We start from the raw sequence: 14,232 nt of genomic DNA, 5'->3' as shown, positions 1-14,232 counted from the left end.
AAGGCCTCTTCCCCTCATGGTGTTTATTTTCATCCGTGGCTCCCTTCGAAAGCTGGAGTAAGTCAGAATATTACCAGTGCTGTTGAGGGGGTCAGTGTGACGTTTAGGAAGAAAACAAGAGTGTTGGGGGGGTGGGTACTGAATCAGGGAACCCAACTTAGGAGTCTCAGGTGGTTCAGGGGAGAGGGGAGGGGCGGAGACCCTGGTGGTGGGAATGTGGGAGGAGGGCCTGCTGGATGCTTGGGGGTAGGGTGGGCAGGTCTGGGGCCCTGGGGGCCCTACAGGGTGAGAGTGACAGGGAGTCTGAGGTTGCCCACCTTTCTGGCTGGGCACAGCACAGGGCCCCTGATATCAGGCAGCCACAGGGGAGACAGATTCAGTTTCGGACAGGGTCTGCAAGGCCCCTTGGAGACCTGCACTTCACAGGAGGAGTGCTCTCCTGGGAGCACCTATGGGCCGGGGAGGCCCCTCCAAAGGGGCCTGTCTGGAGGCACAGCTTTGGGGCAGAGGCGGCATGAGTCACGTCACCCCAAGCTCGTCAGCTGCTGGTGCAGCCCGTGGACCAGGGAGAGTGTCCCAGGTGCTCTCCATCCTCAAGGGCTAGAAGAATAAGTTCGTTACCTCAGTTGTTTATCCCCAGCTTCCCAGAAGTATGTTAGCAAACTTTCCTTAGAATTAACCACTTCCTGCCTGTGCAGGGTTGGGTTTTCTTCAGTCTTTGTGGCTCTTTTCCCGGCTGGAGGGTTAGGCATGAGCCCCTGAGTGCTAGGTTGGCCCTAGAGCCTTGTGTGTGCACACCTGTGCAGGAGCTGCTGCCACAGGACTGAGCGCACGTGGAGCCTGGCCGCTGTAGCACTGTCAGCCCTCCTGGCACGTGAGGTCCCCCGACTGCCCGTTCTCCCACGGTCTCTGTCAGAGCTGGGGGGCTCGAGACCATAGGCAGGCTGCAGATAAACCCGAGTTCCCTGGAATGGCTGTGCCTCAGCCTTGGGTGTCCTGGTCCAGAGGCTCTTAAATGTTTGCGAGCACCACCTTTTTTGTTTGAGGGGAATCAAGTTTTAAAAGTCGGCTGGTGGTTTTACAGACATAAGCATAGGGCAGGCAGGTCTCTTGGGCCTGTATTTATAGTGTTGTCAAGGTTCTGGGGGTGAGGCAGGCTTACGTTGTAGAGTAGTTCTAGATTTCCCTCCCCTGAAAAACCGCGCTTTCCATTGGAGAGCATGGAAAGCGGATGGTGGAGAGAGAGGTGTCCTGGCTGATGAAAGGAATTTTGAGAAGCAAGTTCTTTTTCCCAGCTTGCTGGGTGTAATTGACAGCACTGTGTGGGTGTGAGGTGTGTGCGTGTTGGTTTGACGCGCGTGGGTGCAGGGTGACCACCACTGCAGGTTGGTTAACGCCTCTGTCACCTCACATGATGACAGTTTTTCATGGTGAGAACGTTTAAGATCTGCTCCCTTAGCAGCTTCCCAGTGTATAATACGTACTGTTAACTGTGGCCGCCAGAGGGATGGGTTCTTGAGTCTGCTGGTTGAAACCAAAAGCAGTGTCCTAAAACAAGACATCAGGACCAAGTTGGGTTTATCCTAGGAATTCAGGGATGGTTGTTTAACACTAGGAAATGTGTTAATGTAATTCATCATGTTAACACTAAAGAAAAAAGGTGATCCTCTTAAATGCAGAAGAAAAAAAATTCACGTTTATCATAGAAACTTAGCATCCTGGAATAAGAAGATTTTCTTAACATGATAAAAGATACCCACCAAGAACCGCCTGTAGACTTCCGTCACCATGAAGGTCAGCAGCATTGTGAGCAAACACGAGACAAGGATGTTTGCGGTCGCTGCTCTTGTCCAGCAGTCGATTGGCCTTCTGTGCTGCTGCAGTGGACAAGAAAAAGAGGAAGGATTTAAGGACTGGAAAGGAAGGCAAAAAACATTCCAGCGCTCACTTCTGAGTTAGATCACTCTTTATAAAGTCTCCACAGGGAGCTGAGGGCTCCAGAGCAGATGCCGCAGGTCCAGGAGCCACATGGGGGGGACTCTGCGGAACTGGTGGGCTGGCCTCCCTAATGCTTCTGTGTCCTCTGTCTCTAGCTTACTGGAGGTTTTGGCTCTGCGTTAGTGTGGTCTACGAGCTGTTCCTCATCTTCATACTCTTCCAGGTACGTGGTTTGCTTGGTTGATGAACTGTGGGAAGGCAGATGGTCATGTGGTCCCTGAGTGAGTGACAGATGACAGAGAAGGCTGTGCACGTCAGCCCCTCCCGAGCTTTGTAGGAAGCAAGGTGGGACCAGCCAGAGTGGGCCAAGGCTGCGGGGACCCTCAGAAGGGTCGTTGGTGGGAAGACTAACCATCACCTTTTAGCAGAGTCTGTTCTAAGTGTGGAGTGGGGAGAGCTGGACCTCAGGGTGCGGGCTCTGCTGTGTGGGCCCTGCCCCGACGGCCTCTGGGTCGGGTGAGCCGGGGCAAGGCCAGGTGGGTGGACTGGTTCAGGTGCTGGTGCCTGTGGCAGTCTGCTTTGAGCTGCAGGTGCTCCAGCTTGAGCAAGGGGCCAAACCCAGGGGAGGAGCACAGCTGACCCATGACCCAGGCACTCTGAGTGTGTGAGGAGCACCCGGGCGGGGGGTGGCTGGTTTTTTCTTGTGATTGGTGCACCAGGTGTGGCCTTGCGAGCTCCCCTCCTGGCATGCCCTGCCCGCTGTCGGGTGGGGGTGGGACTCATCTCCTTAGGAAATCGTGGAGCAGGGTTTGTTGCCACCAATGTCTGATTTCTTAATCTTCCTTGTTCTGCTAAATGTAACACATTTTGGTGGTGATCTTTAGTACAAAGTTCTTTCCTATCCACAGTCTCGAAACCCTGTCGATGTGGCCGGGGTATTTATCATCACACAGTAATGTACCTTCCTAAGCCAGGGGTACTGTTCTGTGAATTTTAACTCCCGTTTGTGTAAACACCACAATCAGGATACAGAACGGTTCCGTTGCCCCCAAAACTCCCTTGTGTTACCCCTGGATAGTCGTACCATCTCCCCTCCCCTGGCAGCCTGCCCTGTTCTCCCTCTGTCACTATAGTTTTGTCTCTTCGAATCTCCTGTGAATGGAATTGTGCAGTGTGCAACCTTTGGTGCCTCTGACGTCCACCCAGACTGTGTCCACCAGGCTGTGCGCTCCTTCCTCTCTGCTGCCCGGCGGTTCCATGACAGCAGTGTTACCCCCTCCCGGATGTAGGAGGACGTCGAGCCACCTTTAGGGCAAGGCTGCTCGCTGTACTCCTGTGCAGGCCTTCCCGTGGCCCTGAGCTCTGCTCTTTCCGGGGTAGACCCTTGGGTGGGACTGCCGCGTCCCATGTTGGCGGAGGCTACCTTTAAGGAGCTGCCAGAGTGCTTCCAGAGCGGCCGCTGCTGCTCCCTCCTGTCCCGGTCAGCCCTTGGAGCCTTAGGCATTGTAACAGGTGTGTATCCCTGTCTTATCACAGTTTTCATTGCATTTCCAGAACAGCTAATGGTGTCGACCCACTTCTGCTGCGTTGATGAGCCATGCAGATAATCCTTTTTGGTGAAGTGTTCATTTTTTGCCCTTTTTTAGAAATTGGGTTATTTTCATGGCGTTAAGCTATAACAGCTTTTTATATACAGCTGTGTGCCACATAACGGCCCGTCTCTCAGAATGTGTCCCCCTTGCCGGGCTGCACCTGGCCGTGGTCCTGATGTGAGCCCCTTGCCGGGCTGCACCTGGCCGTGGTCCTGATGTGTCCCCCTTGCCGGGCTGCACCTGGCCGTGGTCCTGATGTGAGCCCTTTGCCGGGCTGCACCTGGCCGTGGTCCTGATGTGAGCCCTTTGCCGCGTGCGATATGCCCTTGAGTCGTTGGCAGAGGTGTTGCTTATTTCTTTCATGGGTTGTGATTTTGATGCCAGGTCTAAGGTTTCTTTGTCTAATACCAGGTTATTAAGCTTTTCTCTTATATTTTCTTCTGAAACTTCCATGGTTTTATGTTTTAGGTTTAGATCTCTCTTCTATGTTGAGTTTTTTTCACATCTTACTTTGAAATAATTATAGATTCAGAAGAGGTCCCCTTTTGTAAAAATTGTAATGGGAGGTCCCCTTTACCCAGCTCCTCAGTGGTAATATTTTGTGTAAATAGAGGACAGTATCAAACCAGGAAATTGACATTAACACAATCCACAGAGCTTATCATCATTCTCTGTTTTTTTCTAAGTTTTATTACAGTGCATTTAAAAAATTCTTTTTTTTTTTTGAAGATTGGCACCTGAGCTAACAACTGTTGCCAATCATCTTCTTCTTTGTTTTTGTCTGCTTCTTCTCCCCAAATCCCCCCAGTACATAGTTGCATATTTTAGTTGTGGGTCCTTCTAGTTGTGGCATCTGGGATGCTGCCTCAGCATGGCCTGCTAAGCGGTACCCTGTCCACGCCCAGGATCTGAACCCATGAAACCCTGGGCTGCTGAAGTGGAGCATGCGAACTTAACCACTCAGCCATGGGGCCGGCCCCTAAAAAATTCTTAATTACAATAAAAAACATAACATAAAGTTTACTATCTTAACCATTCTTAAGTGCACAGCTCAGTGGCATTAAGCACATTCACATTGTTGTGCAACCATCACCACCATCCATCTCCAGAACTTTCCATCTTCCCAAACTGAAACTCCATCCCCATTAGACAATGACTCCGCCTCCCTACTTTCTCTGAATTTGATGACCCCAGGGATTTCACATGAGTGGAATCACACAGTATTTGTCTTTTTGTGACTGGCTTGTGTCACTCAGCATGATGTCCTCAAGGTTTATCCATGTGGTAGCACGTGTCAGAATTCCATTCCTTTTTAAGGCTGAGTAATATTCCACTGTGTGGATGGACCACGTTTTGTTTATCCGTTCATCTTTCCGTGGACACTTGGGTTGTTTTCACTGTTTGGCTGATGTGAATAACTCTGCTGTCAGTGTGGGTGTGCAGATGTCTGTTGGAGTCCCTGCTCTGTTTCTTTGGGTGCACACCTGGGAGTGGGATTGCTGGGTCCTATGGTAATTCTGTGTTTCACGTGTAAGAGGAGCTGCCACACTCCTTAGCATGGCAGCTGCCCCGATGTACGTTCCCACCAGCAGTGCACAAGCGTCCTCGCCAATACTTGTGCTTTCCCCCCTTTCTTTTTGATGGGTATGAAGTGTTGAAATGATATCTCTTGTGGTTTTAATTTGTGTTTTCCTGATTGCTAGTGATGTTGAGCATCTTTTCATGTGCTTATTGGCCATTTCTGTATCTTCTTGGGAGGCCGGCTTTTGTTTTGGTTTCTTTTTTTATGGTCAATATTTCATTTTGTTATTTTAAAACAGATTCACAAAATTGTGAAATTAGTACAGAGTTCCTGTAAATCCTGCACCCAGTTTCCCCTATTATGAGCATCTTACATTAATATGACATGTTACAATTAGCCAATATCAATACATGATCATTAATCAAGATCTCTACTTTTCTAGATTCTCTCTGTTTTCCCCTACTGTCCCTTCTCTGCCCCAGGATCCCCCTTCGGGCCCTCTGGGCTGTGATGGTTCCCAGACATCCCTGTTTGGTGGCCTGGACCGTTTGCATAGGCCTGGTCCTGGTTAGTAAACGGCCCTCAAGTGGGATTTGGAATGGGGAGGCGTGAGTCCTCCTACTTTATTCCTCTTTTTCAAGATGGTTGTAACTCTTGTAGGTCTCTTGTGTCTCCATATGAGTTTTGGGATCCTCTTTTCCATTTCTGTAAAGAGAGCGGGTGGGCCTCTGACAGGGACTGCACGGAGTCTGCACATCACTGTGGGGGCTGTCGCATCCAGCTGCTCCGCGAACGTGGGATTCCCATTTGTTGTCTTACAGCAATGTTTTGTAGTTTTCAGAATCTGGCTTCACTTTCTTTGTTACCTTTATTCCTGAGTGTTTTATTCTTTTTGATGCTGTTGTAAGTGGATTTTTTTTTCCGGTTCGTCTCTGGTTTGCTCATTACTGGTGAATAGAGATACAGCTTATTTCTGTATTGGTCTGTCTTGCGGCTTTGCTGCACCTGTGAGCAGCTGTGAGCTCCAGCTGCCCTGCTGTAGTTTGGTGGGTTTTCTGTGCACAGGGTCATGTCATCTGCAGAGAGAAGGTTTCAGTTCTTCCTTCCCAACCTGTGTCTTGTTCTTGCTCTTGCCTCACTGCTCAGCTAGAGCCTCCAGTCTTACGTCGCCTAGACTGGCCAGGTGGACAGCCTTGTCGTGTCTGGACCTTATGGAGGCTCTCGGTCCTTCACCATGAAGGACACGGAAGCTGTGACTTTTTCATAGATGCCCCTTATCAGATGAGGGAAGTTCCCCTCTGGTCCTAATTTGTTGGGTGTTTCATCATAAAAGGGTATTGGGTTTTGTCAGATGCTTTTTCGGTGTCCAGTGAGATGATCATGTGGGTTTTTTCCCTTTATTAATATGATGTATGATGTTGATGCATTTTCTCGTTTGAACCAGCTCAGCATTCCTGGGATAAATCTCCCTCAGTTGTGTGTCTAACCCTTTTTCTGTCCTGCTGGATTCAGTTTCCTAGTGTTCTGTTGGGGATTCTTGCGTCCATACTCATAAGAGGTATTGTTTGTGATTTTCCTGGTTTTGGGGTCAGGGTTACTTGGGATTTGTGTGGTGTTTTCTCATGACTTGACGGGGTCAGAGTTCATGTGATCAACATGTCATCACTGTTGATGCTGACGTCTGATCTCCATCCTGGGCTGAGTATGTCTACCAGGTCCCCCCAATGCCGTGCTCTGGGGGGAGGTCCACTCTTCAGGGGGTGAGTGGAGCACCCCACCTTGACAGGGAGCGTCTGCATATTACTTGGAATCCTCGTGCCTGGCAGACTGTGTCTTCCCCACCATTTATTAATGTATTTAGTCACTTGTCTGGAGCAGCATGGACTTGTCGGGCTCTCTTATACTCTGGGTTATAATCCATTCCATTACTGATGTTGTTCCTTTGGCCACAGGGAGCTCTTCCAGTTGGCTCCCCTCTCCCTTTGGCACAACCCCTCAATGCACTTTTTGGGGAGCGCTTCCCTCTGGCACACAAGATGCTCCAGGCCCACCTTGGGCATCTCCTGCCCAGGCCCTGAACCGGCTGTTCCTCCAAGCAGCCCTGGTTCCTTCACTGGAGGACAGTCTGAGGAGCCAGGATCTGGGCGCAGTGGGCTCCTTGCTTCTGGGCCCTCAGCCGATGGCATGGAGCCGTGTGTGTACAACCAGTGTGTCTGCAGATGCCTGTAAGTGCAGCCGATTCCCCTCGCTCACTCTGAGGCACTCCTTCTCTGCGTCCCTCTCCCACAGGCTGCTGTCCTCTCCCAGGGAGCTGTATCAGCAAGGGAGGGCCGAGGGTCACGGGCACCGCTGGCCTCTGCTGGAGCAGAGGCTCCTGGCCTTGACCTTGGGGCCCGTCTGAGCGGGGCTGCCAGGGCTGGAGCTGCCGTCAGTGGGTTGTGTTGGCCCTGAGACGCTCTGAGACAGAGACTGCCTACACTTGTGCGAGTTTTCAGTCTCACAGTGCTCGAGTGTCCAAGAATCTGGACCCCTGTTGCCCTGGTTTCCTGACTCAGGACCCCACGGAGTTGGTGCTGTCCTCATGGGGCCCCAGGTCCTGTGGTTACAAGCTAGACGTGGAGCAATTTTAGTTAGTAATGATGCCACCATCTCAGGGTCACGTCCAGAGACCCCTCCCAGCCAGGGAGGGTCAAGCTGCAGGACCAGCAGTGCCTCTGTCTAGCTCAGGTGGCTTCGGTCATGTGGCAGGGTGCAGGTCTGAGTGTTGTCTGCCCACATGTGCCACGGATGACGTCTCGTCACCACAGCCTCCTCCCCCCTTGGTCCCCTGGCTGGTATTCGGGGCAGGAGCATAGATGTCCAGGGGCCCCTTTCTGTGGACCAGAGGCCCCCGTGGGTGGCTGGAGGGGGCCTGGAGGGAGGAATGAGGCTGTGCCTGCTCGGGGGACTCCTCCTCCGTCAGTCAGTTCCAAAAGCCTCCTTTGTCCTGCGGCTGGGAGGAGCGTTTGGCTGGTATTGGTGTCAGCATGTCTGGGAAAGGCTGTCCCCATGTTGTGTGAAGGAGTGTCCCAGAGGGCGATTCAGGGGGGTCTGGGCCCTGAACGGACGTGGGGAGGGGAAGCAGTGAGACCTGTGGTCTGTGCCTGCACCCTGTGCTTGGCTACCCCACCCCTCCCTCGGAGGCGCACCTGTGACCCCATGCGGTGCTGTGCTAGGGGCATGGGGTATGGAGTGTCACCTCAGACCTGGGACTCCCCCGGTCCACCCAGCCCTGAGTAGGGGAGGCTGCTGAGACGTGTGCTTGCCCTCACGGTCATTGGAGGTGTCGCTGCACACTGCAAACCTTGTCCCACGTGTGAGCCTCGAGGTGTCGGCAACAGAGGTGGGTGCCTGCGTTGGGTCACACTAACAGGGGCTCTGGGCTTGCAGACCGTGCAGGACGGCCGCCAGTTTCTGAAGTATGTCGACCCCAGGCTAGGGGTCCCACTGCCAGAAAGGGACTACGGGGGAAACTGCCTCATCTATGATGCGGACAATGAGAGCGACCCCTTCCACAACGTCTGGGTGAGGACGCGGGGGCGGCCGGCTAGGGCACTCAGGGCAGAGCTCTCCCAGGAGGGGGTGCTCTCTAGGCGCTGCCGCAGGCGGGGATGTTTCTGGACCCAGGTCACCATGCAGACATGTGTGGGGTGGGGCAGCATGGGCCCTGGCAGGCCTGGCCTCCCTCCTGCCTGCCCCAGGGCTCCCCTCGGGCTCAGCCTCGTTGGAGCAGGCATGGGCCCCGAGGGCCGTGTAGCCACAGGTGTGGACAACCCTGAGGGCCGTGCAGCCACAGGTGGGGACGTGACCCCTCCTCCCAAGTGCAACACCTGCTCTCGGCCCAGTCGGTTTAGAGGGGCTGTGGAGGGGGCACCTGCTCTCTGTGGTGGTTAGGCTGTGACGTCTGCACACGCCCACAGCCACATGTGCATGCAGCCCAGCCTTGCCCCTTGGGGCAGGCAGGCACTGCTCAGAGGGGCTGTCGGGGTGGGAGCTGGTGCAGTGATGCACATGCGGGAGTGAGGGGGCTCCCCAAGGGAGAGGAGGCCCCAGGGCCCTGAGGGACAAGTGGGACATCCGTACCTCCTGGTTCCAGGCAGGGCTGTGGGGGGGTGAGCATGGAGGTGAGGGAACGTGGGGGTGAGGACCGTACACAGGGCAGGGCCTTCATGAGGCCTGTGTCCTGTCACCTATAGGACAAGCTGGACGGCTTCGTGCCTGCGCACTTTCTTGGCTGGTACCTGAAGGTAGGGTGATCTTGTCGTTAGTGGGGACACCGTGGTTTTTGGGCCCATCCTGTGCTCTGGGTCTGTTTCCTGCCTACAGTTTGAGGTTCTGAGTGGTGGGTGAGGGCCCAGGGGCTGCGGTACAGGATGGGCAAGCTGTCCAGAGGGTCTGTAAACTGCCTGGGAGCTCCAGGCCCCGACCCTGACCCACGCTTGTCCTTGGCATCGTGGTGGCCAGTGAGAACAGTGGAGACTAACCCCCCGTGAGGCTACTGGCCACCACCCTTGCCTCACTCCTGGTGAGGGTGAATGTGGGCCCACGCCCTCAGGCCCTGGGTACACAAGTGGCCACCTGAAAGTCTTAAGTCGAGGCAGCTGGAGGAGCACCTGCCACTGCCGATGCCTCGCTTCTGTCACCTCTGAGGGCGGCAGGGGCAGGAGGGGCTGCACCCATGGGTGTCCAGGCTGTGCTCCGAGGAGGCTGATACTCTGGCTGCGCCCGCAGACCCTCATGATCCGCGACTGGTGGATGTGCATGATCGTGAGCGTGATGTTCGAGTTCCTCGAGTACAGCCTGGAGCACCAGCTGCCCAACTTCAGCGAGTGCTGGTGGGATCACGTAGGTGCCATGGCATCACGTGGGGATCGCGTGCATGCTGGTGACTCCCCGGGGGTGGGAACTGCCTCCGCTGGGCACCCCTCCCAAGCTTCAGCCTGGGGCTGGGCCCTGGAGCGTCCTGCCTGTTCTGAGGCCCTGTGTCCCAAGGCCCAGGCTGCCCATGGCGGGAGGGACAGGGGCATAGGGTCCCCTCAGACAAGGCAGTCTGGGGCTGTGGGTCCATGGAGCCTGCCTCCCGCCTGGCCCCCCGCAGTGGATCATGGACGTGCTTGTCTGCAACGGGCTGGGCATCTACTGCGGCATGAAGACCCTTGAGTGGCTGTCCCTGAAGACATACAAGTGGCAGGGTCTCTGGAACATTCCAACCTACAAGTACGTCCCATGAAGTGGCCCCTAGACCCAGGCCGGCCTCCCTCTAATGCGCTTTTCACGCGGGGCGACTGACGAGGATTCTTCCTCCTGTCATCTCCACCCAGGAGTCGCCCCTGGGCTGCCCGTGGGAACCCGCAAGGCCTGTGCAGTGGCCGTGGCCTTGGCCCGTCCCCTCTAACCAGCTCCTCTTTGTCCCTTCCCTGCCCTTCTTATGTAGTAGGTACAGGCACTCTGTCTATTTTACTTTGGAATTTAAAGGAAAGAAACAGTCCAGGAAAAGCCATGGGGGGCGCTGGGGAGTGGGGTCTTCTCTCCCATGCATCGCAGGTGCCTGGGGGTGGGTGGGCGAGGACCCCCAGCCAGTGGGTGCTGCCCTGTGCTCAGAGCCCCTGGAGGCCCTGTGAGGGGAGTACGGCCACAGGCTGACGGGCTCCGTGCTTCCAGGGGCAAGATGAAGAGGATCGTCTTCCAGTTCACGCCCTACAGCTGGGTCCGCTTCGAGTGGAAGCCTGCCTCCAGCCTGCGCCGCTGGCTGGCTGTGTGCGGCATCATCCTGGTGGTAAGGCCAGCTGGCCTCGCGTGCGCGGCCCCCAGGCAGCCAGACTCGCCCCCACCCTCCTCTGTCCCGCAGTTTTTGTTGGCAGAACTGAACACCTTCTACCTGAAGTTCGTGCTGTGGCTGCCCCCCGAGCACTACCTGGTCCTCCTGCGGCTGGTCTTCTTTGTGAACGTGGGTGGCGTGGCCATGCGGGAGATCTACGACTTCATGGATGACCCGTGAGCGCAGCGGGGCAGCGCGTGGGGTGGGGCGGGGCCCGTGCCTCCCCTTGTTCATGGTCCGCACGCTCAGCCTGGTGCCCTAACTCTGCAGGAAGCTCCACAAGAAGCTGGGCCAGCAGGCCTGGCTGGTGGCGGCCATCACAGCCACGGAGCTGCTCATCGTGGTGAAGTATGACCCGCACACGCTCACGCTGTCGCTGCCCTTCTACATCGCCCAGTGCTGGGTGCTCGGCTCTGTGCTCCTGCTCACCTGGACTGCCTGGCGCTTCTTCCTGCGGTGAGCACTGTGGCCCCGGGGAGCGGGTACCCTATGGCTCCAGCGGGTGCCAGCCATCTCTTGGGTTGGGTTTACCTGGCCTCTGGGTTCTACGTGGTTTCTGTCGTCCCCTGCCAGCCCTCTGGTCCCTGGCCTGCGGCTGTGTGAGCTTCCCCTTGTGGAGCAGCCACCTCAGTCCTCCTGGAGCTGTGGCTCATGGGACCACCGTGGGCCAGCTGGTGGTGACACGGCCCCTGCCACCCCCAGAGACATCACCCTGAGGTACAAGGAGACACGGCGGCAGAAGCAGCAGAGCAGAGGAGACCAGGGCAGAGCCGTTGGCAGCATGGACGGACACCCACTTGGGCCGGATGACCCTCTTCCTCGGCCGGACGACCCCCTGCCTGGCCCAGACAACCCCCAGGGACCCGGGGAGGCCGAGATGGAGGGGGTGCCAGCTCTGAACTGACGCTGCGCCTTGGACCCGCCCGGAACTGAGGTGTGCTGTCCCCTTCGTCCTTCGTGGGGTTCCCACCAGGAACCTCCTGGTGGGCCTTGGCCTCGCGGTTTTATTTTCCTTTTTTCTCGTGCACACAGAGGGGCCCTGAGAGGAGGGGGTGATGGGGGTCCCCTTCTCCAGCCTGTGTGCATGTGGCATCTGTGAACACACATGTGTATGGGGGCACACACGTGTGCTCCATGCTCCTGGTTGCTGAGGCTTCTCTTGGGCTGGCAGGTGTCATGGGGCTCGCCCTGGGCCAGCCAGTCCCAGCAGAGAGAGGGGTGGTCAGCCCCTTCCCCTTCATGTGCGGTCAGCCCACTGACCTCTGGACCCAGAGGGCCCGGCCCGGGCAGAGGTATCAAGGCCCCTTTCTCCACTCCATGGGCCCTGGGCCACTCTGAGGCCCTGGGGTGTCCGTGCTGGACACCCGGGTGGCATGTGGGAAGGATGGTCATCCAGAGATGGCTCAGAAGGGGCAGATCTAAGCGGGCAGCCCTGAGTGTGTCTTCGGAGCCTTCATCTAACGTGACTGACCTGGAGGGCGTGTGTGTGTGGGGTCCGAGGTCACCAGGCTGGCCCCTCAAGGGCATCGTGTCAGAAACTCCACGGCCCGGTGCCCGCGGTCGGGAGGAGGGGTCGTGGGTGTCTGTGGCCCAAGAGGAGTGTCATCTCCATGAGCAGACAGAACAAATAAAGCAATGATGAAGCTCCGTGTCCTCCTTGCTGCCCCCTGACCTCGGGTGGGCCCCTGCCCACCTGAGACCTCGTCCAGAGGGTGGGGAGTCGGTGGGCAGGAGCTGCTCCTCCTGGACGCTCATCCTGGGCAGACGACCCAGCAGGCACGAGGGTGCCCCAGCCTCCCACTCTGCTCTTTGTCCCCTCAGGCAAGCTCGGGAGCCGGTTCCAGCTGGGGTGTGGGTGGTGGTGGGCACCAGGCTGCGGGAGACAGCCACAGCCACAGCTACAGCGAGAATGTTCACACACAGAAAAACACGCTGAATTTGCAGTTCCCTGCTCACTGGTGAGGGTGACGCTCCAGCGCCATTCCTGGGGGGAGGACCCTTGAAGGGCTTGTTTGCTCAGCTTTTTCTCCTTACCTGTCTTTTGGGAGAATTTCAAACCTAGAGAGGTTGAGAGAGTAGACCAGGGGGCTCTGTGTACCCCCCACCCAGAGGCCTGTGCTGTCTCCTGACTGGCTGAACCTCGGGGCGTTGGCTGCAGAGGGAAGACCTCCACCCCGGACCTGCCAGCTCCAGGATGCAGCCACACTTGCTCATGGGGCGGTTCCTGTGAGTCTCCCGGGGTGCTTTCCCAGCTCTCAAGGCTCCTCTGAGGTCTCTGCCTGCCGCTGGCGTCGCCCTGGTGTTGAGAGCACAGGCCTTGTCCCGTGGCTGCCCTCTGCTGGGCTGGCGGGCTCCAGAGCTGGTTGGGACGTGGGGCCTCAGTGCCCCACCCGGAGGCTGGTTCTGTTCTCGGTGCTGCACGAGTGCTGATCCCTGGGGTTGGGGCTGCCGCCCGTCTCCCCACTTCCAGGGCCCCCAACCCCACCCAGGCTCACACTCCCAGGATGAGCGAGGGTCACTGGGCAGGTGTCCGTGGTGCCTTGCTCGTGGTCCTTGCTGGGCCGCAGCTGCCTCCCTGGCCCTCAGTGGTAGTGACCCTTGCTCCCCTGGCTCTGCTTGGCCGTGGGGAACCCTTCCAGCAGCTGTGCCTGGGCAGCCCCATTGGTCTCAGGAGACAGGGTTCTGGCAGTGGACGCTTGGCCTCACCCTATGCACCTCCTGCCCAAACCCGGGGCCGCCCGTTTCTCCACGGAGTCCTGGATTCTTCTAGTTGGGGATCGTAGGAGAAACCAAGACCCTGGGTGCTTGGAGGGCTTTGTAGCAACGAGCCAGAGCTGCTGCCCAGGTACCAGGGCCTTGGGAAGCTGCTGAGTGTCCCATGCGCCACACCGAGCAGCGGCCCCTCTCGATTGTGCCATTCAGGGCAGGTCACCCCTATGCTGACCACCCACAGCAGGACGCAGCCAGCTAGACTCAAGGGTGGGCCCTGCCCTCCAGTCCAGAGGCCCTGGGCTCTGCTGAGAGAGCATTCTGGTGCCAGCAGTCTAGAGGCCTGAGGCTGCAGCCGCAGATGGCCCAGGGAGCCGCTCAACAGGCCTTCCATCCCACATAGGAGGCTGTCAGCCAAGCCACTGACCGACAACCCCAGAGACTGCTGGCCAAGGCAAGCCAGGCTCCTGCCACTTGCAAGGACAGAACACGGGAAGTCAGGCTAAGACCTGGTCCTTGCAGACCCTGAGGAGGTAGATGTCTAGGTGGGGCCTCCAGGAACTGCAGGAGTGGGATCTGCCAGTGATATGGGAACTCCGGCCAGGCCTGTGGCC

At 56.9% G+C, this 14,232-nt stretch overlaps 1 protein-coding gene across 3 annotated transcripts in view; it reads left to right on the top strand.

The window, feature by feature from the left end:
• PTDSS2 (phosphatidylserine synthase 2) overlaps positions 1-12,562 on the top strand; it is a 31,984-nt gene extending 19,422 nt beyond the window's left edge. For 2 of the 3 annotated variants that reach the window (XM_014833681.3, XM_070488544.1), the window contains 9 exons: positions 2,094-2,161; positions 8,482-8,616; positions 9,288-9,338; positions 9,823-9,936; positions 10,190-10,308; positions 10,753-10,867; positions 10,940-11,085; positions 11,180-11,365; positions 11,612-12,562. In XM_014833681.3, the coding sequence (XP_014689167.3) occupies positions 2,094-2,161; positions 8,482-8,616; positions 9,288-9,338; positions 9,823-9,936; positions 10,190-10,308; positions 10,753-10,867; positions 10,940-11,085; positions 11,180-11,365; positions 11,612-11,813 (1,136 nt within the window). In that variant the 3' untranslated portion in view covers positions 11,814-12,562. Of the gene's footprint in view, positions 1-2,093; positions 2,162-8,481; positions 8,617-9,287; positions 9,339-9,822; positions 9,937-10,189; positions 10,309-10,752; positions 11,086-11,179; positions 11,366-11,611 lie in introns of all 3 variants that reach the window. The other variant, XM_014833602.3, reaches the window with a different exon arrangement.
• The last annotated feature ends 1,670 nt before the right edge of the window (positions 12,563-14,232 follow it).

This window comes from Equus asinus, chromosome 17, assembly GCF_041296235.1.
Source record: "Equus asinus isolate D_3611 breed Donkey chromosome 17, EquAss-T2T_v2, whole genome shotgun sequence".
In the NCBI taxonomy this organism is placed as follows: domain Eukaryota; kingdom Metazoa; phylum Chordata; class Mammalia; order Perissodactyla; family Equidae; genus Equus; species Equus asinus.
Note: the sequence above shows the minus strand (reverse complement) of the source record. Positions and strands in the feature narration are given on the sequence as shown.